Source organism: Ursus maritimus, unplaced genomic scaffold, assembly GCF_017311325.1.
Source record: "Ursus maritimus isolate PB19 unplaced genomic scaffold, ASM1731132v1 scaffold_16, whole genome shotgun sequence".
NCBI classification, from domain to species: Eukaryota; Metazoa; Chordata; class Mammalia; order Carnivora; family Ursidae; genus Ursus; species Ursus maritimus.
The window spans coordinates 29,845,736-29,871,183 of record NW_024424008.1 but is presented as its reverse complement, the minus strand read 5'-3'; the positions used below and the strand labels follow the sequence as shown (position 1 = coordinate 29,871,183).

At 44.3% G+C, this 25,448-nt stretch overlaps 1 protein-coding gene across 1 annotated transcript in view; it reads left to right on the top strand.

Moving 5' to 3' along the window:
• Positions 1-749: 749 nt before the first annotated feature.
• PIWIL4 (piwi like RNA-mediated gene silencing 4) overlaps positions 750-25,448 on the top strand; it is a 43,568-nt gene continuing 18,869 nt past the window's right edge. Inside the window, exons 1-11 of the mRNA XM_008688368.2 lie at positions 750-829; positions 1,155-1,161; positions 2,034-2,118; positions 4,723-4,848; positions 6,730-6,944; positions 11,761-11,882; positions 13,334-13,414; positions 14,901-15,098; positions 16,758-16,869; positions 21,204-21,327; positions 24,739-24,856. Of these exons, the coding sequence (XP_008686590.1) occupies positions 750-829; positions 1,155-1,161; positions 2,034-2,118; positions 4,723-4,848; positions 6,730-6,944; positions 11,761-11,882; positions 13,334-13,414; positions 14,901-15,098; positions 16,758-16,869; positions 21,204-21,327; positions 24,739-24,856 (1,268 nt within the window). The remainder of the gene's footprint in view (positions 830-1,154; positions 1,162-2,033; positions 2,119-4,722; positions 4,849-6,729; positions 6,945-11,760; positions 11,883-13,333; positions 13,415-14,900; positions 15,099-16,757; positions 16,870-21,203; positions 21,328-24,738; positions 24,857-25,448) is intronic.

Below are 25,448 nucleotides of genomic sequence, written 5' to 3'. Positions count from 1 at the left end.
ATATATATATATATATATATATGAACTCCTGAAGGATGAAAGATAATAATGTGAACAGTAAACTTACAAAGTTAATAAAAGAAAATATCATATAATGTCCTTGTAAACTTAGGGCAGGGAAAACTTTCTTTTGAAAAGACCCCCAAAGTACAAAACATGTAGATTGGACTACATCAAAATTAAGGATTTGGGTTAGATAAAAAACTTTCTAGTTAAAATTAACAAGTGATAGATGGGGAGTAGATATTTTCAACGTTAAAAAAAAAAGGATAAAATTTCTCCCAAATCACAAAGAAAAACACGAGAAACCCAATTCTTACAATGGCAACAGATGTACACAGACAATTCACAGAATGGAAAGCTCTGAGCTGTCACGCATAGGCCGAGGTGCTTGCCCACGCTAGTGAGCAGAGAAGACAAACCGAGAAAAGCAAGCCTGATGCAACCTTACACACGTAAGATGCGCGAAACCCAAAGAGTTAGATGATCCCAAATTTGGGGGGTGATGGAGATCCAAGGAAAGTCTGGGCCCCGCCCCCGGTCACGTGCTCCCAAATGGCACGCGTTCCCGGTGGGCAGTGCGCGCCCCTCCACCCACACGTGGACCACCGCTGTGTCTCCCGGCCTGGAGCCGGAGCCCCGCCGAGTCCTCCACCTCACGTCACAGCCTCGCCCTCTGGACGCCGAGAGGGAAAATACTCTCCTTGCGCCCTCGCTGCCTTGGAGGGTCCCCTGCGCTCATCGGAAACATGAGTGGTCGCGCCCGCGTGAGGGCCAGAGGCATGGCTCGCAGCCCCAGTGCCGCGGAAGCGGGGCGCACCTCGGCTCCGCCATCGCCATCGCCATCGCCATCGCCATCGCCATCGCCATGGGTGTGTAGGACGCGTGGCCGACATGGCCTCACTCTCTCCTCCTCTGTGGCCTTCACGCACACCGCCTTCCTCTGCTTTTACCTCTTCCCCTCTGCTGGGAAGTAGGGTATCTTCCCGCTCGACTTGGGGTCTTTCCAGGGTTTCTCACATTTTTCCCTTCTGGGGGGCTCCTCCGAGTAGGATAGTCACATAGATATTTTGGCAGGGGAAGAGTACTGAAGATTGGAGGCCAGGGCGCCGTTCCCTTCTGCCGAGTGTTTAATGACTTGACTCGGTTTTAAGTCCCCTGGTAAAAACTGTTGTACCATTGTAGGGCATATGATCCAATATTTGTCTCGCTGATTCATACACACACATAAGTGATCTCAAACACAGGTGTGGTTTAGATTCAACTGCTCTTTCTTGACCAACCACGGTGGGTAGGGCTTCTGGCTAGACTTAGGCAACTAGATTAAACTGGCCGGCAAATCAGCGACTTTTGAGTGATGTTACTCTTACCTATCAGTATTGGGCGCAGTCTCTTAGACCAAAGGGGCTCAAGTGAGTAGGCTGTGGTCATTGTGCCTTTACTTTCACGACATTGTTTTCTCTTGACTTCATGCATTTTTAGCAGGCCAACATATGCTTCTTGAGCAGAGAGAAGTAGTTAGTGTGAAAAGAGGAAATATTAATGGTTCGCCTGGCCTATTTTGTGAGCTAATTTGGGACCCATTTATTCAGGAGAGTCATCACCTGAGCTAGTGGTCCAGGTCCTCTGGGCTCAATTTATTTACTTGCTACAAGCGTGTTCACACTGGAGGCCCCGCGTTGGGGGGCGGTGGAAGCATGAGGTCTGTGTTCATCTCTACCGCCTTCCCTCTGATGAGCTCCCTAGGTGTGAGAATCACAGCTCCGCCTCTTTACACTTCAGGTGTAACAGCCGTATCTGGCTCACAGTCACAATTCAAGTTTGATAAATGGGGAAAGCTATCTCTGGTCCTGATCCTTCTTTTTCTAGAATGGGCAGTCTCTTCTCATCATCTCTTAAACATTTTACCTCTTAACAGTAGCTCATGGTAGTCTGATGACTTAGGACATGATACACTTCTTACTTTGTGACAACCTTTTGGTTTATGACTTAACATCTTAAATCTAACCCAGTTTCCCCTCCCGCCATTTTAGCCTCCTTCTGTTGATATTGGCAACAATGAAGCATCCTCTACTGGTGGCTTCGTGGGAACAAGCAGGATGTCCCAGAAATGTAAGTGCAGCTCAGTCTGCTCATTCTGTTCCATTCCACCTGAACGGAACGGGAGTGACTGCTAAGCTTTACAAGCAGCAGGGTCACTTCTCGAGGGTCCCATTTACCTCTTCTCGGGGGATCCCTTGTGTGTTAGGTTTCTCTGGGACTCCCAAACACAGTGTGCCACTGAACTTCCTGATACTGCTTGGCAGATGGGCATCCACAGGCACCAGGAATCCAGTCTTCTGATTTCCTCTGTTCAGTAAATAATTTTGAAAAATGTTCAGAAATTCTCTATGACGTAAAAGTGTCGGTGCCACTCCCCCACAGGGATGGTAGAAACCTGGCACCCCAGCCTCCGTGCTCTCTTCTTTTTTTCCCCACCATCTGATGGTGGCTCTCTTCAGGGCAAATCTGGACTCAGGATATTTGTCCACATGCTACTGCAAGTAGCCGCTCTCACCGTGTGGGTCGGCGTGCCCTGCACCCTGGTTTGCTAGGGCTGCCATGACAACGTATCATACACTGGGTGGCTTAAACAATAGAAGTGTGGTGCTTCATAATTCTGAAGGCTGGAAGTCCCAGATCAAGGTGCCCACAGAGTTGGTTTCTCCTCAGGCCCTTCTCCAGGGCTTGTAGATGGCTGTTTTCTCCTGTGTCTTCACATGGTCTCCCCTCTGTATTTGTCTGTGACTCATTTCTTTTTGTGAGGACGCAAGTCGTATTGCATTAAGGCTCATGCTAATGACATCATTTTAGCTTAATTACCTTATTAAAGACCCCATCTCCAAATACAGTCACATTCGGAGATATCAGGGGTTAGATTGTCAACATATGAATTTTGGGGGACACATAGTTCACCCAATAACCAGTGCTGAAACCTGTTAGCCCTCTCCCTTGCTCGGACTGTGCAGTTCAGTGATGTAAGCTCTAAGCACTTAGGTTCTCCCAGACTCTGCGGATCATCAGTCCCTCCACCATTGTCTCCTTGGCTCTCTTATTCTCCACCAGGGTTTTTCTAGCTCTCCTCAAGTACCCTCTGTGATCTGAGCTCACGGAAGTGCATGTGGTCCCTCAGCACACCTGCTCTGAGAGGCCGTGACTCAGGTCCAGCACTACTGCCATCATCTGCATACCAGTCCAGCCTCTCTTGGGACTTTCTGTCCATGTCTGCTGCACATTCTCTGACTAGCAAGGGTTGGAGATTGAATTTTTGTTTATTTTTAGGATTTGTAGTAAAATATACATAATGTAAAATCTTGCATTTTAACCATTTTCCGTGGCATATTCCATTGACATTAAGAACATTCACATCGTTGTGCAACCATCACCATCATCATCTCTAGGACTTTTTTATCTTACAAAACTGAAACTCTGTACTCATTAAACAATAATTCCCCATTTCCTCCTCCCTCTAACCCCTGGCAGCTACCATCTATTTTTTTTTAAAGATTTTATTTATTTGAGAGAGAGTGAGAGAGAGCATGAGCAGGGGGAAGGGACAGGAGAGGGAGAAGCAGACTCCCCACTGATCAGGGAGCCCCACGTGGAGCTTGATCCCAGGACCCTGAGATCATGACCTGAGCTGAAGGCAGATGCTTAACTGACTGAGCCACCCAGACAGACAGATGCCCCCCTGACAACTACCATCTTATGATAGATTGCTTTTTTATAAACCACCTAACATCTTTTGAAACCAAGAGCAGTGAATGATATGGATAATCTAGAAAGAATAATTTTTAAACATTTTCTTAAATTAAATAAATGTTGTGATTTTCTTGGGAGACCCAGACTCCACTGAAAGGGTATGAGCAGCAGTTTTGAGCAAGTGATGGTATCATTTGGGGTAGCTGCTGTGCTTGTATCAAAGGACAGAGGTCAAGTCAGAGTCCTAGAGATTGGTCATACCATTACTTCATAGTAATATTACTATTAGCTTTGTAGTAATATTCTGGACTTTCTTATTTTCACCTTATCTTCAAAGTGCCAAAGTTGTATCTAAAACACCAACATCTCTGTACTTGTTTAAACAGGAAAAGGTTCATTTGGAAACAGATTTTACTTTCAGATTTGTCAGAACCTAAAGGTAAGTCACGTGCACCAAGGGGAAATGCTGGCTTTCATTTTCAAAGGAATGATCTAGCATAAAAACTGATAGCAGTGTTTTGGGCAGTTCTCTTCTCGTGATTGAGAGAGGTAAGAGATTCAGCCCCAATCTGTGAAGAAGTTGGTGTGGACAGTCTTAGTCTGTGAATCTTCAGGGTGTTATGCAAGAGCTGAAGGAGGGAGAGCCACCCTCCCTACATGAGTGTGGAGCAGGGCATAAGGGATAGGGCTTTTCCTCTTTCACCAAGAGGAGAATCAGACTAGCCCTGAATGTTATGAGGTAGAATTAACTCATGGTTTGTTATTTCTAACAAAAAGTACCATGCTTCCTTTACAATTTTCAGCTTTTAGGCTGGAGACTTCTGTATAGTCATGATTATTTTCAGCAGTGTGGGCCAGTTTTAACTAAAGCCACAAAAATCTGAGCTTTGGTTAGAGATGCAGTTTTGATAGTAGTTGTAAACAGTATCACTAGAATGAAACATGAGATGTTATGGCATTCTCTTCACATTTTAGGTGAAGATAGTTTATCTTCTGGTAATGCCAGATGCACTTTCATTGAAAGAGGTGGGAAAATCAGACGGGACTTCATGGATTTGGCTGTCTGTATCAGAGAGAAATTGGCCCACGTGAGAGATTGCAAAAGAGGTACCTAGTTACTTACTTTTTTAATGTTATCAAATCTTGTTTAAGGAATTTTAATTTCTAGATCTGAAATAAACAAGTTTATATATGACTTAAGAGATATTTATTGAACATCTGTTATGTTCAAGGCATTATGTCGACACTAGTTGTTTTAGCCTCAATTCTCTCCTTTATTAGTAGAAGTAAAAATATTTCCCCCAAACATGTCATTTGTTGAAAATATTTTCTCCTTACACTTGGGGTAGGTGTTGAAAGAGATGCTCTGTTTCTTTTCCAACACTTTTCCTATATGGAAAATAATAACGTCTCTGGACTTCAGCGGTGAAAAGAAAGGTAGAGCCTATATTTGGAATTTTTAACCCAGTTTCCAGGGTCAGCCCTGCAATTGTACCCAGAATTATGGGCATATACGTTTTCAGGAAGGTAGGTCTGTTATTTTCATTAGATTCTTGAAAGGCTTTGTAACACTCTCCCAAAAGTCGAGAAAGACTCCGTGATGCAGGTCCATTTTCTTCAAACTTTTTACAACCATGCAAAAAAGGAATAGATGCATTGTAATCTAGAATACACACACTAACACAAAAAATTGAAACAAAGTTTCATGAAGCAGTGCTTGCTGTTACTATGTGCAAGGCACTCTGGTCCATTCTAGTCATTTCATAAAATGTGTTGGGTCATCTCATATATTTTCTTAACTTCGGCACTAATCGGTCATGATTACAGTGTGCAAACCTTGGTGTTGCTGATTTCCAAGGGTCTTGCCAGCTCTGACATTCTAAGATGACTCCCCTTTGTCCATGAATATGAGCTGCTAAAATATGTTGCCTTTTCCCAGGATACAGGAGAACAAAAGAAATCTTTTCTTTAACTAAAATGATGCAAGAATTCCTTGCTCCTAACAGATGTCTAGCATACATAGAAACTGAGGAAATACTAATGCACACGTGATGCTCTTTTTCTTTCTTACCACCTTGGGGGCTCATGTTTCCACTTCCTTCATGAAAGGAAGGAAAATAGTGTCCATTTATTAGAATTCTTTTCTGTAAGACAAACCCTGGCTGATTCCCTACAAGGAGAAGTCAGAAGTACCTCCTTTGTGCCCTCCTAGATTCTAGCCTAGAGGGAGCTTACACCATCTCGAGCACTGAACAGCCATATCGAGGCCATCTCTGAATTTGTCTGGTAGACTTTGAAGAGGTGAATAAAAAATTCTGTAGGGGATGGAATTTTGGGGCCCACATGGCCTCCCCGTGTCTGCAGAAAACAAGCTCAGAGGCCTTGTCTGTTTTCACAGATGAAAGATGTGTAATTTCTTTCTTTCTCCATGTTCTCCCCTCAATCTCTGAGAGCCTTCCATTTTCTCTGATTGAACTATTTCAGAATTTTCAGAAGTATGGTTAACTTTTGATTGTCTGGATTTCCAGGGGGTTGGGGGTTGTGCTCATGGGAAGAACTGGACAGTGTCTTTATAATCTAAGAGCAGCATAATTTCAGAGGTGCATTTGAAAATATTACTTCAGCCATTTTGAGTTGTACAAACTCAGAACTGGAAGGCAGGCTTTAGAAGGAGTCCTATGGTAGTTGAATTCTGATGCTTCTCTTCTCCCAAGGAAAAGAATGTCAGTGTCTTCTCTTATGTTCTCATGAGGTCTGCTGTACACAGGATCACATGATCCCTTTTTAATTCCTGCATGTGTGTTTGTAGGATTCCATAAGGTCATCAGGCTATTGGTTATTAGAGCTTGTCTTGTGTCAGTGAACAAGAATGCTTGCTTTACAGCAACAGCTACGCGTAGGCAAATAAAAGTTTTAAATGATGTGATTAGTATTAACCAGGTGTGATTTTATTTTGGTAAAAAAAATGTTTCTTATTTGTCTTCTCAGGCTCCAGTGGAGTACCAGTGAAACTGGTCACAAATCTCTTTAGGTTAGACTTGCCCCAGGACTGGCGGCTATACCAATATCATGTGGCATACGCCCCAGATTTAGAGTCTAGAAGGCTGAGAATTGCTTTGCTCTATAGTCACAGGGAACTTTCCAACAAAGCAAAAGCATTTGATGGCGTCATCCTTTTTCTCTCACAAAAACTGGAACAAAAGGTACAGTATGGTTAAGTTTTATGTCTGCACACACATGCATATGCTTACACTCCTCCGTGTGTATTCAAGAGGTTAGCTGATTGTCATAAGAGTTGGAATGAACGTCTCACTCACTTCTTCACTCCTTCCTGTTCCCATGCCTGAGAGCAAAAAAACTTCCTACTTGAGACCTGATCAGTAATTGATTTCTTAATTAAGAAGCTGATGATGCGGCATTTTAAAAATAAGAGCTATAATACAAACATTGCTTTTTCAACTACTAAGTCTTGTTTTTTAGGCAAAGTGTCCTTGAAATAGGCATCCTTTTTAAACTTTTTCCCAAAATAGGCAAGACTTTAAGAAACACCATTTAGCCTATGGCTTCAGAGCCTGAAATTTGCTCCTTTTTTGTTCCTGTGCAGTTGTACCTGTGTGCCTAACTAGCTTTATACCAATCTCTGATTCAGAACCTGCCATTGTTTCCTCATATGAAATATGAGTTATTGATATCAGTCCTAAGGATATTATTTAATGGTGTGATCACTGAATATGGCAGTTACATGATTCATATTCTTTTATCCATGTTTTTATACCTTCAACATTTTCGGTCCTAAAATAAAGATACTGTTATTGATGCTTTTAGCATATGCTTTGTTCTAAGGCAGTATTAAATTACTACAAGGAAAAAAGAACCAGTTTCTTTATAAAAAATTAAAATAGAGTGTTGAATTAAAACTTTATGTTTCTATCCCTGAGAAAGCTTAATCCTTTAGTTCAACATTTTGGACAGGATGGTACCAAGGCATAAATTTACATTTCTGGACTCCACATAAATCTCTGTGAATTTCCTCAAGAAATGCATTTCTGAGCGCTCTTGGGGCCTTTATCTTTTTATGAGAGCCTGAGGTTTATAGGAGCTGCGTGAGTGATTATTTTCTCTGGATATGGAATTTAAAAATTATACCATACGCTTAAATTTAGGGTCTTGGAAAATGTGGATCTATAGATTTAGAAACATTTTAACTCATCACAAGTCCTTATTGATCCTTCACTATTTGGTCCTGTGACCAGACATCGATAGTGTGCTGAGATGGTGCCCCTCCCACTTAAATGCTCTATTGCAGGTGTACTATGATCATTAAAGACCCTCTTGTTCTTGTAGATACATCTTTAGTAACAGTAAATTAAATATGTAGTATTATACACCCCCTTGAGTGGTCTAGCTTACTTCCTTTGTGCCTAATCAAAATGGAGAAACTTTACAGATGCTCAGAATAAGCATATTATTGGTTTGTCATTCAAAATAAGCATGTAGTATGCACCTCAGGGATGGAATCTAACGAAGAGGCAGGTGAGTCAAGAGTAAAGAGATTGTAAAAACCCAGTTGCATGATGGGGACGCCTGGGTGGCTCAGTCGGTTAAGCTCTGCCTTTGGCTCAGGTCATAATCCCGGAGTGCCAGGATTGAGCCCTGCATCGGGCTCCCTGCTCAGCAGAGAGCCTGCTTCTCTGCATGTTCTCTCTTTCTCTCTCAAATAAATAAATAAATAAATCATAAAAAAAAAAACCAACCAAAAAACTAGTGAGACAAATCAGGCCTGTTGACTTTATTTCCCAGATCCAGGTGATAACTAGGTTTGGACAAAAGAGTGTCGTCTTATACCTTATTGACATATGGTCTGCTACCGAGTGACAGTGAGATAGAAATAGTGAAAAGAAATAGTGTCCCAACAAACATGTTATTACGCTCACCTTTTTATTCTGGGCTTAATACTGACTCAGGCTGAATCCGGCACTCCCATCCACACTGCACGCTTTGTAGGACCCTTATTTTTGTTGAGAACGCCCCTCCACTAAAGCATTCATCACAGCCCCCCGAAGTACAGTTCTAGAAGTCCTAGTCTGTGGCTTCCCAGCCTTCCACTGTCTGGCAGACCCCGTCTGCGTATCTGTGGCCATGACCTGGGCTGCTCTCGTGGATTACATCTAGTTGCCACGCCCACGCATTCATTCTGCCCTCACACAGGGCCTGCTGTGTGACCGCCAGGGTGCTGCCATCATAGAGGGGACAAGGACAAATAAAACAAGGCTCTTGGCAAAACATTTCAACTCACTATTAAAGTTATTTACGACTAAATACGGTGCAGGGTTATTTACAAATGAATACAGTACAAGATGACATTTCTCCAGTACCTACTCTGACCCGCTCTTTATATGCGTGATCTCACTTAATCTTCTCATCCCCCCTGGAGCCTTAGAGGTGAAGTATCTTGCCCAACGTCTTCATGCAGAGCTTGAGGAAAGGAAAGATCCTGCCCAGCAGGATACTTCAGTGGGAGCCAGTACTGGCTCCTTGGGTAGGATTGGGTCAATGAAGGCGATGATGGGGGTAGGAGGGATTCCTAGACCAGAGGACGGGAAGGAGCAAAGGGACACTGATAGAAGGCGAGGGGCATGTTTTAGAAACTTCTGATTGTTCAGGTTTAGCCAGTAGAAATGAAGTTGTGGCTCCAAAGGTAGGGAGACTCTTAAGTGTCCTGCTGGGGAATAGGGACCATCCTCCAAGGAGCACCGAAGCCTCTGAGAGAGTGCTTCCCGGAGAGCTGTGTTAGATTGCAGTTGCTCTGATCACACCCTACTGAATGGTTGACAGGAGAAAATGGAAGGATTAATAAAGCGTCACTGTTATCATCTGGGCAGGCTGTCAGAAGGGCTTGAACCGCGGGACAAAGCGCGCAGTTTATCTAACCTTCCTGGGGGCGTGTGCTGTGGATAAGGATGAGATCAAGGAATGATCCCATTTCATCTTCACAACGCTGCTGCGACTTACGGGAGGCTTCATCCCGTTGTAGAGATGGGGAATGGTCTGATGGAATTGAAGTGGCTTGCTCTGTATCACACAGGCTGCCAGAGACAGAGGACCAGGGTTTGTCCAATCCCCAGTCATGTCCTCTTAAGCCCTGTGGTAAACAACTGGAACAGTGGAAGTAGATGAAAGATATGGATGGTGTAGAAGTGCTAAGACTTGCCAACCAAAGGACAGTGAGGTAGCTGGTGGGTGGAGAAGTGAAAGCACACTGACACTAGCAGCCTGGGACTGGAGGCGTGGGGGGGGGGGGGGGGGAAGACACAGGAACCCAAGAGGAGCTGGTGGCTGGTAGGGGTGGTGCGGGGAGCACTGAAGAGTTTGCTTAGGTGGCTGTGAGGAACGCAATTCCTGGATGGCAGCTGCCACCTGCACGCCAAACCCTCAGCCAGATGTCCTTTGTTGTCTAAAGCTTTCGTTCTGGAATCCCTACAGCAGTGTGAAAGCATCTCCCCTCTTTCGCCTGCTAGACTTCTCCCAGATGTTGATGAGCTCTTCCTACAGTTATCCATCTCTGATTTCTCACAATTTGAATAAGAAATCACCTTCGTGAAATATTTCATCCCCTGTGGAAGGGCCTATTTCTATTTCCATGCAATGCGCCATTCCTGCCCTACATTTTTGTTTCAGCCTGAAAGTGATTAAAATTTTACTTTAACTACAGAAAGTAGGGATAAAATACGTAAATACTTGTTAATGAACTGGCCTCTTCTGATTCCTTGCCCTTCTGAAAAATCCTTGGTCATTGATTTTTATTTCTGGTTTGATCACTCTTTTATTCCAAAAGCCTGTACCAAGTCCTGTCTGGTCTAACAAGCTTCAAATTTTGTTGGGCAGCTGGTATAGAAACCTATTCAAACATTCATTCTATTGTTAGAACGTTGTTCCAGATTATAAGAAACATACGTATTTCTCTAGACCTTTCAAAAATTCATAAAACAGATTCCCTGTTTTAATGTCTGATGATTTCTCCCCACTTTCCTCATGTTTACTTGCCCTCTTGCAAATCCCTTCTCTTTACCTTCTTCCTCTCTCCTCTGCTTTTCTGTTTTTTAAAAAAGATTTATTTGTTTATTTGACAGAAGGAGAGATTGTGCCCCTGTGTGCAAGTGAGGGGAGGGGCAGAGGGAGAGGGAGAGAGACTCCTCAGACAGACTCCCCACTGAGCGTGGAGTCCTACTCGGGACTCCATCCCAAGACCCTGAGATCATGACTTGAGTCAAAATCAAGAGTCAGATGCTTAACCAACTGAGCCACCTGGGCACCACTCTGCTTTTCTGTTTATGAATAAACGTTTGAGAGGCTGTCCTCTGGAATCCAGGACCCCAGGAGGGGCTGGACAGTCTACTAACAGGCTTCTGGGTGTCCATGAACCCCCTGAATATGGGCACATCATTGTGGTATATACGTATGTGAAGTTTTCTTGGGACAGTGCCTATAACTTTCATCAGACTCTCAAAGTAATTTGTGACCTGCACCCCCTCTTCAGCTAAATTAGGTCAAGAAACACTTTGTCTTTGGATCAAGTCTCTGTACCCTAGTCTGATTTTGATTCTTCATTAAGAAGTTGGACTGGAGAGGGGTGCCTGGGTGGCTCAGTCGGTTGAGCATCTGCCTTGGGCTGAGGTCCTGATCCTGGAGTGGTGGGATAGAGCCCTGGGTCAGCAGGGAGCCTGCTTCTCCCTCTGCCTCTGTCTCTCCCCCAGGCTGTGCGCGCGCGCGCTCTCTCTCTTGCTCACTCTCTGTATCTCTCAAATTTTAAAAGAAGAAAGAAGTTAGGAGAGAGATGTGTTGCTTTTCTAGGATTAGCAAGATAGGAAAACCCCCTAAGTGTAATGTGATTAGATCATCGCATACTAACACTTGCAGTTCTGTTCTGTTAATGCATAGTAAATTGTGATGGCTGTATCATCTCTAATTCTTCACACTCGAGGATAATCTCGAGTGCATATTAAGTACATCTTTTCCCAGGTCACGGAACTGTCAGGTGAAACTCCAAGAGGCGAGACTGTCAAGATCACTGTCACTCTGACAAGGGAGCTGCCGGCCAGTTCCCCCGTGTGCACCCAGGTCTTCAATATCATCTTCAGAAAGTGAGGTGCCTCCCATGGCTCTTTAGTGGAGGCTAGCGATGCCGTTCAGTACAGGGCCTGGGTGTGACGAGTTGAGGCCATCTTGGGGGCCATGTGCCAGCAGCAGTGCCATTTCCCCATGCTTTCACAGAGTTGTGCAATGATGGGCCCCGCAGTCCGTCACAGCCTCTCACTGGCTCCCACCTCATCATCCAGTGCTCTCTGAGTTGGGACGAAGAACTCAAGGGTTGTGGTGTCTCAGTGGTGCTGGGGTGGGTTGGGGTGGGGTAGAGTGGGGGGGGGCGGAGCTGCCTTTCTTTCTCTTCTTTTTCTGCACCCTCTCCCACCCTCCGACCCCGACTGAAAAATCAGGTATGTCCGGGTCAGTCAGCTGAAAGATTTGTTATTCTCCTAGCATCACCAGCTGCTCTCTCCTCCTGCCCCCACCCCAGCCCCCTGCCACGTGGACCCCTGGGGCAGAAGGAAGGTTGGGACTACATTGCCCTGTGTCCTTCAAACTGATGGGAGGATCCCTTGCCTCAGTGTCATCTCGGGGGCTGTTGGGTGGAACTCCACAAAATGCAGATTTACTCGCCCCTCACCGGACCTAGTAAAGAGAAGTTCAAGAGTGGGGCCTGAAATCTGCATTTTTAGCACACTTGCCAGATGACACGTGGGAACACAGAGGCTTGTAAACCAGTATTTTCCACAGTACCGGTGTGGACCAGCAAGAAGAAACGTTCAAAAACCTTCGGTGCCAGCCCTTTGCTTAATAACAGCCTCTGGTCAGGAGGAGGACAGAGGAGTGTGGGTCTTGCTGGGTAGGACACATAAAAGGTATCCACCCCTACCCCCAGATATGTTATTTCTTAATTCTAGTCAGACGTCTTGCTGAGCAGCTGTAGATCGTAGTCGATATGATCAGACGTGGAGGCTGAGGCTTAGTGGCTCCTGCGGTGGCCACGTATGTTTCCTGACTTGAAACGCTCGCACTTCCCCCACGCAGCGGGCAGCCTCAGGTCGGTGGTGCGTCCAGCTACACAGGGCCAGGATTAGCTGCTGAAGAGGCGGCTGTGCTATGTGGGGAGCTTGAGTAGTCTCATTAGAAACAGCGTCCCCATCTCAGAACAGGGAAGAGGCCAGAAGAACCTTCACACTTGGCTTGCCTCACCCCATCCATGCTAACCAGAATGTCACAGCCACAGTCCTATTGTTACCCTTATGTATCATCGCAGCTGATTGCAAACAGACAAAAATAATTTCAGTTGTATCGTTCTCAAATAGGAAGAAGTTATAGTTCTTATATATACACTCATCTGTATATTTAGCATCTAAACCCTCCAGTGCCAGAAGAATGAGAGTTCTACAGTTTTGACATATTTTTATCATATGTTAGCATGGGGACAAACTTAGAATTATACTGTTATTAACTGATGTTGACCAAAGATTAAAAAAAAAATGTATATTTGCAGGATCTTAAAAAAGTTGGCCATGTACCAAATCGGACGGAACTTCTATAAGCCTTCTGAGCCAGTGGAAATTCCCCGGCACAAGTAGGTTTATTTGTATTTTCTGTTACTCTGAAATTGTTATAATGTGAGGAACATAATTTACGATGCAACATTATAGCACTATGCCTCCTACGAGAGACTCTGTGTTATGAAAAGTAATGGATTTTTTTAATTTTCAAGTTTTTTATTGAATGGAGAACGTCAGTGTGAAGCTAGCAGCCTGTTTTCTTCTATTAGTGTGCTAGTTCATTACCATACATCCTAGAAGGAATTCAGAAACTGCCTTTTCTGTGTGTGACAAGTAATAATGAAAGCAGAGTAAGTGGGATAATGTCATACCCACATAGTTGAAACTCTGTTTTCTTGCTGACAGGAAGTTAGCACAGCCAGGATGGGTGATGTTAGGTAAGCAGAGGCCAGACAAACAAGTCAGCTAAACTGAACTGCAATTTCCACTTTGACTGGGAAGTAGATGCTTCAGGGAAAGTCATCAGCTGTGTCTAGAACAGGTTGTTAGCTCCCCAAAATATGTGGTCAAGCTAAAGACAGAGAGGCAACTGGTAACCCAAAGACAGATATGTAAACAAAAGAAGGAGCGCATAAAAGATAGAAAATGAGGGGGCGGGCTGTGTAGCCTTCTGCCAGGTAGGGGGAAAATGGTGGGGTTTGCATATGGTAAGTCAGTGTGTCGCAGTGGGCTGTTGAAGCATCCTGTCCATCCTCGTCCCTCATCCCCCAGCGTGGATGAGAAATTCTTGTGAGCTGGAGTTGGTGCCAGCAAATAGGCTTGTCCTAAAGGCTGGCTCAGTATCACTGTGAATGAAGTCCACAAAATAAACAGAAACAATTTAAAAAAAAATATTTGCCCTTTCTTTCGTGTCATTTCCGTAAGTTTTCCTTAATCAGGACTCCAGTCCGTGACAGCCTAAACGTGGAGAGGAGCTGTAGCCTCTGCGACAGTTTCCCTGTTTGTACAGATCACTTAGATGATTTCTCGCTCTCATGAAGTCTCTACACTGTCTATACCGTTGAGTGTGCGTGCTTTTCCGAACGTAGAGGTTTTCATGCTGGGACAGCTCACTGTATAAACGTATCAATCCTACCACTGTGATTCTCCACCAAGGGCAGTTTTGCCCCCCAGGGCACGTTTGGCAATGTCTGTGAGTATTTTTGTTTGTCACAGCTCGGAGGCTGCTACTGGCGTCTAGGAGGTAGAGGCCAGGGGTGCTGCCGGACATCGTACAAGGCACAGGATAGCTCCTAACAGAACAATCTGGTCCAAAATGTCCTTAGTGCCAAGGCGGAGACATGCTGCTCTGTGGGAATGTGTTTATCATAAATATATGTTTAAAGACACTCCAGCTAGAAATAACTAAAGTTTTAATCAGCAACTGGAAGAAATCAGACTAAAGAAAAGTTGTTTCATAAAATCTAAAAAACTGAAATGTAAAATCAGCACTTAAAAATGATGATTGTTTTATGATATGACATTTATAATATTTATTTTTAAATATTTATTGACTTGAAGGTTGTCCCTTTGGCCTGGGTTTGCTATTTCTGTGTCACAGTTTGAAAGCAGTCTCCTATTTACTGCTGATGTGAGTTATAAAATACTCCGGAATGAGACTGTTCTAGAATTCATGACTAGTATCCACCAAGAGACTGATATATCCTGCTTTACCCAGACGTGTGAAAAACAGCTGCTTGGGCTCATTGTCCTAACAAGGTAAAAGCCTGCATTTAAAAAACTTTTCCCTAGGGAATGAATTCTTTATGCTCTTTGGGAACAGGAAGAGCATCAGGGTGTGGTCCTGAGCTCAGATCTGATCAGTTTGCTCACCTCCTTAGACTTAGCCATTCTCTGCTGACTGCAGTTCAGACTTCCTGGAGTGGCCTTTGGGGACGCTCCACCATCTGACACGGTCCTGCATTATCTCTTGCTGCACCCCTCCCCCACCCCCAGTAGTTTGCACTTTGCTGCTTTGGTGCCTCTGCCTGGATTTTCCACCCCGAATTTTGACTTTTAAATTTCTACTTGGCAAAATCCAGTTCAAACCTTAGGGGTTTCCTGAAGCCTTCTCCTGTCCACTCAGTTGGAATTACTCAGTTCCTTCCTCTGTGCTGTTCTGGTAGCAGCATTGCTCACAGCCACCTCTCTATAGCCATTTTCTTCTGTTTTATTACATCACAGGAGAGCACATTAGGTCCAAGGCTCCTCTCATCTGTGAGAGTGTGAGAACTTTAAGACTGAGACGTTTCCAGTCCTTATATATAATTTGCCTGCAGTGCACATTGAACTGAATTCAACACAAATTGGGTTACTTCCTGAGTGACCAGAAAGCTCACGGCGTACTGCTGTTCGTCCACAGATTGTTGCTAGCCTTCTCCTAATCTGCTTTGGAATTTCCACTTAAAGTTGTGTTTCTGGGTTATACAGCAGGGAGGTGGGACTGGTTGAATTCCGTCCTACCCTGGATGAGAAGGCCACCCTCTTATCCTCCTGTCCTGGTCATCATGAATTAGCATATCACACTGTTCCAAAGTAACCTTGCAAAGTACCCAGAGCCCAGGAGAAACCTGAGAAGGTTTCCATCCCAAGGCTGGGGCTGCATGTGAGGGTACTGCAGGCCACACAGTGCTGCAGGGAAGATGGGGCTTCGAACGATTTTATCCAGCTGACTTTGCAGTTTCACGAAGGACCAGCCCTAGATGGGAGATTAAATGGGATACTCAGATTGCATGATTGGTCAGCCTTCTTTGGGTGCTTTTCATTCATTCATTCATTTTTTTTTAAGATTTATTTATTCATTTGAGAGAGAAAGAGCCAGGGGAGTGGGGGCGGGCAGAGGGAAATGGAGAGAGAGAATCCCCAAGCTGACTCTCCACTGAGCACAGAGCCTGATGTGGGGCTTGATCCCAGGACCCTGAGATCATGACCTGAGCTGAAATCAAGAGGTGGACACCTAACCGACTGCACCACCCAGGCGCCCCTTGTTTGGGTGCTTTTTATCAGAAAAGCTATCTGAGAGCCGAAAAACTCTGAATGACACCACAAGCTGATGGGAAAGTTTTGAGCAGTGCTTCAGCCTTTGAACATATAAGAATAATTTATGTGAAGTTAGAGAGTCTCACAGAGAGAAATATTGTAGTCTAATGACTTTCTCACCAGTTTTGTTGGATTGTGGAGGTTTTCCTATATACTTAAGAGTTAATCAGTGCTCTTCTCAGGTAAAAGCTGATCATTAAAAAAAATGACTATTCTTGTATTACTATTGTAATTTCTAAAATTCTGGAGTCTAGTACTTTGAATTATAACTGTAGTGAAATAGCCACTTTGTTTTGTATGATGTGGGAAAAATGTTTAAAGATTCCTTCCACTTCCCAGATACAATAACAAAACCTATCGCATTGATGACATTGACTGGTCGGTGAAGCCCACGCATACGTTTCAGAAGCGGGACGGCACTGAGATCACCTACGTGGATTACTATAAACAGGTTGGACTTTTTTACTTTACTCTCATCTCCCTTCCTCTTAGCTTAGAGAAGTCTCCCTGCTCCTTTCCAAATTGGACAAGTCCCCCAAACTGTCAGGCTGAGTCTGTTTCTGACACCATTCTTCGGCTGTCCCTTCCCCTCCGCCCCCACCTTCCCTGGCTTGGCTCAGACCCTCATCCGGTCTCCCATTGTCCTTCTTTCTGTAGTCTGAGGAATTTCCCTTCAAAGCATATCTGATAATGTCACTTCCCTGCTTAAAATATTTCTACAGCTGTCTAGCGCTTTAGAAGCTGGATCTGAGCTCCCGGGCAGAGCCCCGCTATGATCTGGCCAGTCCCTGCCTCCAGAGCCTCCTCTCTTACCACTTTGGTTTCCTGTGCATGCTCTGCTGTGCCTACAGTTTGTGTTTCCTTTGGTCAGTTACTCCCCTGTGCATTCTCGTTCATGCTACTTCCTCTTCCTGGGCACCCCTTCACAGCCAGCCAATCACTGACCACCTTACATCCTTGCCTCAGCTGTCAACTCTTAGGGGAGCCCCACGGCGCTCTCCCCAGGGGCCCCTTCCTGCATCTGGCGGCATCACATCATCACGGGCAGGATGTGAATGGTCTCATTTCCCTCCTGAACTTGGAACCTTTACTTCCGGATACCCAGGGCTAGCACAGTGCCTTGCACGTAGCAGGTACTCAAACATTTGCTGATGGGATCTCCTACTGCCTCCAGGAGCTGGATTCATGACTGTCACCATGACCTCTGCCCCCACCTTCCATCTGCAGCTCCTTCCAGAGGCTCCTTCTCTTGAATGTACAATCATATTTCAGTCTCCAAAATCTCACAGATCTTTTCAAAAACAAAAACAAACACGTAGCAAGAACTCTTCGTTTCTACACCCTCCAGAAAAGCTTTTTTTTTTTTTTTCTTCTTAGATGATTTCTTTGGAAGGTCATCACTAGGTCATCACCTCTTCTGTTCTTCCTCCCTGAAACCTCGGTAGTGTGGCATCTGGTCTGCTGCTATGGAAATAGCTCTCTGAAGGTCAAACTCAGCTACTGTTCTTATTCTAAGGGGCTTTTGGTGGCACTTGACCCCAGTGACCCCACCCACCTGGCTGGAATGGCTCTCTCCCTTGACTTGGGGGCTCACCCCGGTGGCTCTCTGACAGATTCTGTTGTTCCAGTCAGCCTCCTTAGCTGGTTTCCCCTTCCTTTCCCCACATGTTAAATGCTATTATTCACCATGGCTCCCTCACATAGGATCCGATCTTCTTATCTTGAGACCTCCCACATGGAATATTTTTGCCTTGCCCTCGTTCCTAAATTACATACTCACCTCCATTTTCAGACCACGTTTGCATGAATGATCTGCAGGCATCTCAGATGAACATTGTTCGTACTGAACTCATTGTCTTTCCCACTCCCGCTTCTCCTTGGGAATTCAGCCTCTTGCTTCCTTCCTCTTTTTTATCTTCACCCACTCATCACGTGTCACCAACATGAATCCTGCCTCCTTTGCGCTTGAGTTCTCCCTGGAACCCATCGCCCTTCCTCGCCCTCTTACCGCCGCATGAATGTAGGACACCTCATGGATTCCCGTCTGGGGGATTTTGGTCACCCCTTTATGGTGTCCTCGCCCCAGCTCTGTCTTCACAGACAGAGATGACCCGTCATCCTCACTGCCACCAGAGAGATCCTTCTGAAATGTCACCCAGAAAGGTGGTTAAGAGCATTAGCTATGGAATAAGGTAGTCCTGACACTGGCCATGTGACCTTGAGCTAAGCACTAAATATGGGGTGTCCTATGTAAAGGGGAGTCATTGATCTGCCTTCGCGGGGCTGCACAAAGCATTGAGTGAGGTACATGGAGGAGACCCTGCTCCTCTTTTCCCAGCCTCCCCTTCTTCATCTCTAACATCACACCCTTTGATCCTATCTCATCTTTTAGCCTCATCTCTCACCGCCTTGCCACCAGGGACCCCATGCCGCTGTCCCTCCATCCACTCGCTGTCGCCAAGCATTTCTCAGCCTTTGCTCATGTTCGCTAGACATCTGCACAAATCCACCCTGCACCTTTCCCCTTCAGCACCAGCTAAAACCCTGGCTTCGAAGTCAAATGTCACCTCGTAGGTGAAGTCCTCTCTGACTGTGCTTCCTGTCACGTTCACAGAAGAGCTAGCCATTCTCTTCTCTGAGCACTTGGTCCACGCATCCCCCGTTGCTTCTAGAATGTCTTCCTTGTAGAACAGGGATGGCATTGGGCCAAGCCATGATGAACAGTGCCTACCAAAGCATCCCATGCATAATGTGCTCCATAAGTGTTTGTTTATTGAACACCGAGTTTGTTGAACATTTGGGTTTCTTTCTTGCCTGAGTAAATGTGTTCTCTGAACAGGGGTATTTTTAGGTCCTGTGACATTCTGAAATGGGAATCATGGTAAAATCCCACTCACTTTCTTTGTAATGAGTTGCAGTTCACTGCATATTTATTGTAATTAGGGAGAAAAAGAAAGAAATTGTGCCAATTCTAGAATGTCTTCCTCTCTGTCTCAGGGAAGGAACACTAAATTGCTGTGTAGTCAACTCTCACAGTGGACGACTTGACATTAGCCTTTATATTTCCCTATTTTATCTTGTGAACAACATTTTCAAATGCTAAGAAAATTAGGGCAAGGGAGAGAGTAAAGTTTACTTTATAACACAGCTTGGGGAGCAGAATTCTTGGCTATGTCCCATGCAAATACAATACCCTCTTCCTGGAACATGACCCAGCTTTGCTACCTGGCAATCTTCATACTCCCATATTTTCTTCAAGGTGCTCTTTTGGACTTTGCCTCCTTCATGAAGCCTTCCCTGATTTACCAACCATAAATTGTTTCACTGCCACCACCATAGCCACCCCCAGCCTTCCTCCCCAGGCACCCAGTACTGAATGGTGTAACAAGCAGAGGTTCCCAAGTCTTATGGGATGAGTCCTGGCCGTGCTAATTTCTAGTTATGGGACCTTGGGAAAGTTGTTTAATTTCTCGTGGGTTTCCTCGTCTGTGGAGGGGATGATGGTAGCACCTGACTCATAGGTGTGGTGTTAAGCTTAAATGAGGAAAAACACAAGTGCTTAGCCTATCATTATTGGTGCTTCTCGTCTACCTTGCTTCGTAGATAGTGTAGTTACGTGTAAGGTAGGGGCTGTGCCTCTCATCCTTGTGTCCACGGCAGTTCCTGGAACACAGCAAGCACGAGATGTGTACTGAATTAATGAAGTCATGTGTAAAAACTCTTCTTCTACGAAGACTTCCCCAAGCTTTTTAGCTGGAGCATAAGTGGCAATCAGCCCTTCAAATTGCAATTTCCTGAATTGCTTTTTGTTTTAATGACTAGAAGCCCTCATTGAATAGAGGAATCTCTCTCTTCTCACTTCCTTAATTATAATTATTCATGTCAGCATCACATAGTGCCCAGACATTTTGTAAATTATAATTCCAGTTGTTCTGTCATTAGTGTTGAGTCAATTATGCTGGAAATGAGTGTTAGTTTGTTAGGAACTTTGCTGTTGGAAAGTAAATGAACTTTTGGTAAGGTGAGAATGTTGAAATTCAAGCTTAGGAAGGGAAAGGGGGTGGGACAGGGATGAACAGTTGTGGAGGATTCATTATAAACCAGACACGGTGCTGACGGTTTATGTCAGAGGCCTCTGAGCTATTGTTCACCTCACTTCATACCTGAGGAAACGTAAGTAACTTCCCCAGGGTCACAGCCCAATGACACAGAAAAGCCAAGGATCAGATTTACATCCATCAGACTTCAGAGCTGCTTCCCTAATAACAGCATGCAATCCTGGAAATTTGGGCAGTCATGCTCTTTTGGGAAATCTGGAGTTGAGTATAACTCTTGCCTCCAATTTGTGTATAGGTATTTTCAGGATGAAGACTGATGCGCAGAGCAGGTCGGTCATGCGTGGAGCAGGGGCCTCGGTCCTCAGTAATGGAAATGCTGGCACTGACTCAGCTCCAGGGGGGCCACCTACGTACAGAGCCGGCTGGTAACAATTCGGACTCTGGATGAAGCAAGGAAATCACTGTTTTTTTTCCTTTTTAGAAAGTGTGGCATTATAAAGGCTAATCATGAAAATCATAAAACTGATCCTGAGAAATGAAAGATGAATCCTGGGAAGGGAGCAGAAATGAGTGGGTAGCCATAGGGATTGGTAGGGATTTTTTTTTTTTTATTGAAAAGATTTGCTCATCTATTCATTTTGGAATTGGTTTTTTGCTTATAAGCAAGGATGCTCATTTTACAGTGTTTCCATATTAATTTCTCGCTCATTAATCTTGCGTTCTGTAGCAATATGATATTACTTTATCTGACTTGAACCAGCCAGTGCTCGTGAGTCTGCTGAAAAGCAAGAGAAATGACAACACGGAGGCTCGGGTGGCCCACCTGATCCCTGAGCTCTGCTTTCTAACAGGTAATGTTGATGCTTTACATGCCATCAGTCAGGCTCTTGATCCCAGGCCCCCGACGTTGGGCACTTGGCCACGGGCAGAACCTCCCCGAGCTCACGGGGTGCCAGAGCACTCATTTAACCCATGGACGGTGGGGCGTTAAGTGATATGTCTGACAGAGAAAGTGGGAGGATAGAGTGAGCTTAGGGAATTGCTTGGCACAGGAAGAGCTACATGTTTTCTTTATCTCATGTATTCCATTTGTTACTTCGACATAAAATAGGACCCCAGAGATTTTCCTAAAACCAATCTTCTCTTTTTTTAATATGCACTATTCACTTTATTATTTATGTATTTTAAACCACTTAATTGAGTGGTTTAATGATTGACAAGTTGAAAGCTGTACATACACTTAGGGGAGACTGCGTGGCTCAGTCAGGGTTAAGCATCTGACTCATGTTCTCAGGGGTTTGAGTTTGAGCTCCGTGCTAGGCTCCACACTGGGTGTGAAGCCTACTGAATAAAAAAAAAATCTCATAAAAGCTGTACATATTTAATGAACACAACTGGACGAGTTCGAGGTAAGTGTACACTTAGAAAACCATCATCACCATCAAGATCATAGACCTATCCTTCACCTCCCAAAGTTTCTTACTTCCCCAATTTTTATTCTTATTTTGACACACACTATTCTATGTAATCTTTATGAAAATCCCTATGATTTAGGTATAATTATTATTATCTCCATTTTATAGTTGAGGGAGCCGAAGCTTGCAGCTTGCTCTTAGTCCTATGCCTTTTAATAGGCAGAATTTAGGATTTTTAAGAAAGATTTTATTTATTTGGAAGAGAGAATGAATGTGAGAGAGAGAGAGACGGAGCAGGAGGTGGGGCAGGGGGAGAGGGAGAGTGAGCAAGAGAGAGAGACATAAATGGGAGGGGGCAGAGGGAGAGGGAGAAGCAGACTCCCCACTGAGCAGGGAGCCCGATGTAGGGCTTTATCCTGGGACTCTGGGATCATGACCTGAGGTGAAGGCAGACAGTAACTGACTGAGCCGTCCAGCACCTCAGAATTTAGGATTTTAACTTTTACCTGTCCAACTTCAGATCTTAATTTCTTTCTCATGATACTTCTCATCCCAGAATAAGCGAGGGGATTCTAGGGAGTCAATTGAGCTTGGAACAAGAAAACTTTACAACGGTGTTATCTAATTAGAGTGAGCTAAAAGGGAGCACCCGAAGAACCATTTTGAGTTACTTTATTTGGGAGAGACTCTAGAGGTGCTAACAATTTAATAAGAGGTGAGCTCTCAAGGTTACACTTTTTTTTTTTTAAGATTATTTATTTATTTATTTGAGAGAAAGACAGAGGGAACACAGAGGAAGAGGGAGAAGCAGACTCCCCACTGAGCAGGGAGCCCGATGTGGGGGTTCGATCCCAGGACCCTGAGATCATGACCTGGGCTGAAGGCAGATGCTTAACTGACTGAGCCACCCAGGTGCCCCAAGGTTAAACTTTTCTAATCCAGGAATAGTTTACAGATGGTAACACCATGTGTGCTGTTACCTCAGGGCCTTTGCATTAGCTGCTCCCTGTGCCTGAATATTCCCTTTTTAAAATTTATGTATTTATCTTTTTAATTCCAGTATAATTAACATTCAGTGTTACATTGGTTTCAGGTGTGCAATGGAGTGATTCATCAATTCTGCCCATGACTCCGTGCTCAGCATGAGTGTGCTCTTACTGTCCTTCACTGTGTCACCCATCCCCCTCACCCACCTCCCCTCTGGGAACCACCAGTTTGTTCTTTATATTTAGGAGTCTGTCTTTTTGTTTGTCTCTTTTTTCTTTGTTTTTTTGTTTTGTTTTGTTTCTTAAATTCTACAGATGAGTGAAATCATATGGTATTTGTTCTTCTCAGTCTAACTTAATTCACTTGGCTTTATACTGTCTGGATCCATCCATGTTGTTACAGATAGCAATAGTTCATTCTTTTTTATGGCTGAGTAATATTCCATTGTGTGTGTGTGTGTGTGTGTGTGTGTGTGTGTGTCTACACACCACATCTTCTTTATTCATCTGCTGATGGGCACTTGGGCTGCTTCCATATCTTGGCTACTGTAAGGAATGCTGCCATAAACATAGGGCTGCATGTATCTTTTTGGATTAGTGTTTTCATTTTCTCTGGGTTGATACCTAGTAGTGGAATTTCTGGATCATATTAAACCAAGCTTCTCTCCAGTGTTTTTGAGCTTCACTAGAGTAGGAAACAACAGGACTTTGATTTTCTTCAGGTACATTGTTTGTGTGGTGCCACAATGATCCTTGTTTTATTTTGGCATTATTCTAGAAGGTAATTCTCACTATACAGTTGAACAGAGTAACTGTCTCCAGCACTTTTAATCATGTTCATTTGATTAGCAGGGTGGGACTAAGCAAGGAGGACTTCTACCTTTTACATTTTGTTACCAGTTACAATGTGTATATATTTATTTTGGAATTAGAAAAATCAATAAGGATATAATTCTTGACGGGAGGGATGTTCGTTCTTAATGGTATTCTGAGATTCTGGATCTGCACGGTCTCGTACGGAAGCCACTGGCCATATGTGTTTATTGGGCCCTCGGAATGTGACTAGCCCAACTGAGGTGCCAGCTGGAGACAGGCTGCGAGTATAAAATGCAGACTGGACTCCTAAGACTCAGTATAATAGCTCATTAACTTTTTAAATATGGATTATGTATTGAAATGATAACATTTTGGATATATTGAATTAAGTAATATATACTATTTAAATAACTTCATGTTTCTTTTTGGCTTTTTTATTTTTTATTTTTTATTTTTTTATTTTTTTTAAAGATTTTATTTATTTATGTGACAGAGAGACAGCCAGTGAGAGAGGGAACACAGCAGGGGGAGTGGGAGAGGAAGAAGCAGGCTCCCAGCAGAGGAGCCTGATGCGGGACTCGATCCTGGAATGCCATGATCACGCCCTGAGCCGAAGGCAGACACTTTAACGACTGCGCTACCCAGGCGCCCCTCTTTTTGGCTTTTTTAAAAACGATCTATTTATTTTAGAGAAAGACAGAGAGAGCAGGGCGAGGGTCAAAGGGAGAGGAAGAGGGTCTCAAGCAGACTCCACACAGAGCTGGACGCTGGGCTCCCTCTCACAACCCTGAGATCATGACCTGAGCCAAAATCAAGAGTCGGATGCTCAGCTGACTGAGACGCCTAGGAGCCCCTCTTTTTGGCTTTTATAAATGTGGTTGCTAGAAAATTTAGAATGACACAGGGGCTTGCGTTTTTCTGGGACAATGCTATCCATATGCTAGATCCGAGTCCATTTAGGTGCAAAGCCTAAAACCTGCCTGAGCTGGGCTGGGTTACATTGCACACTGTTCATTTTTCCCTTTGTTTTCATTTCCATGAATAGGACTGACCCGCCAGGCAACCTCTGATTTCCAACTGATGAAGGCGGTGGCTGAGGAAACGCGTCTCAGCCCTTTGGGAAGGCAGCAGTGCCTGGCCAGGCTTGCTGACGACATTCAGAGGTACTGGGCCGCTTTGCGGGGGCCAGAGTGTATCCTGCCTAAGGCCTGGCTTATGGAATTGAATGGTCTACAAAACATTTCATTCCTTGGAATGTCTCTTTACGATTGACTCAGAGCAAGGTCCTTTTGGGTTGTGTGGTCCAGAGCCAGAGGTTCATCCCCGATGCCTCGGGACTACGGATGGTGGGGAGGTGGTTGGAGCCCACGCTGGCCGAAGTACCATCATGCCTCAACGAGCTGACCCTCCTCTCCTCTGTTTCATACACGGAGGTTTTGGATAAACATTTGAATGAAGAGCTGCATTTTTTAATGCAGCTGTTAGAAAATTTAAAAATTACATATGTAAGTTGCTTTATATTTCTGCTGGACAACATGGTAGCATGGTCTTTTTTCTTTAAAGATAAATTTGGAGGACACATTTGGAAACTTACATAAACAAAAGGAATGTGTGTGTATGTACACTCAGTAAATATTTGTTTCATGCATGAATGAATCATAATTGAATGGTGTATATTGTCTCAGATATTTTCAAATGCATATAATCACGTTCTTTCTAGGAAAATGGCATAGTACTATACATCATGGTTGGAAA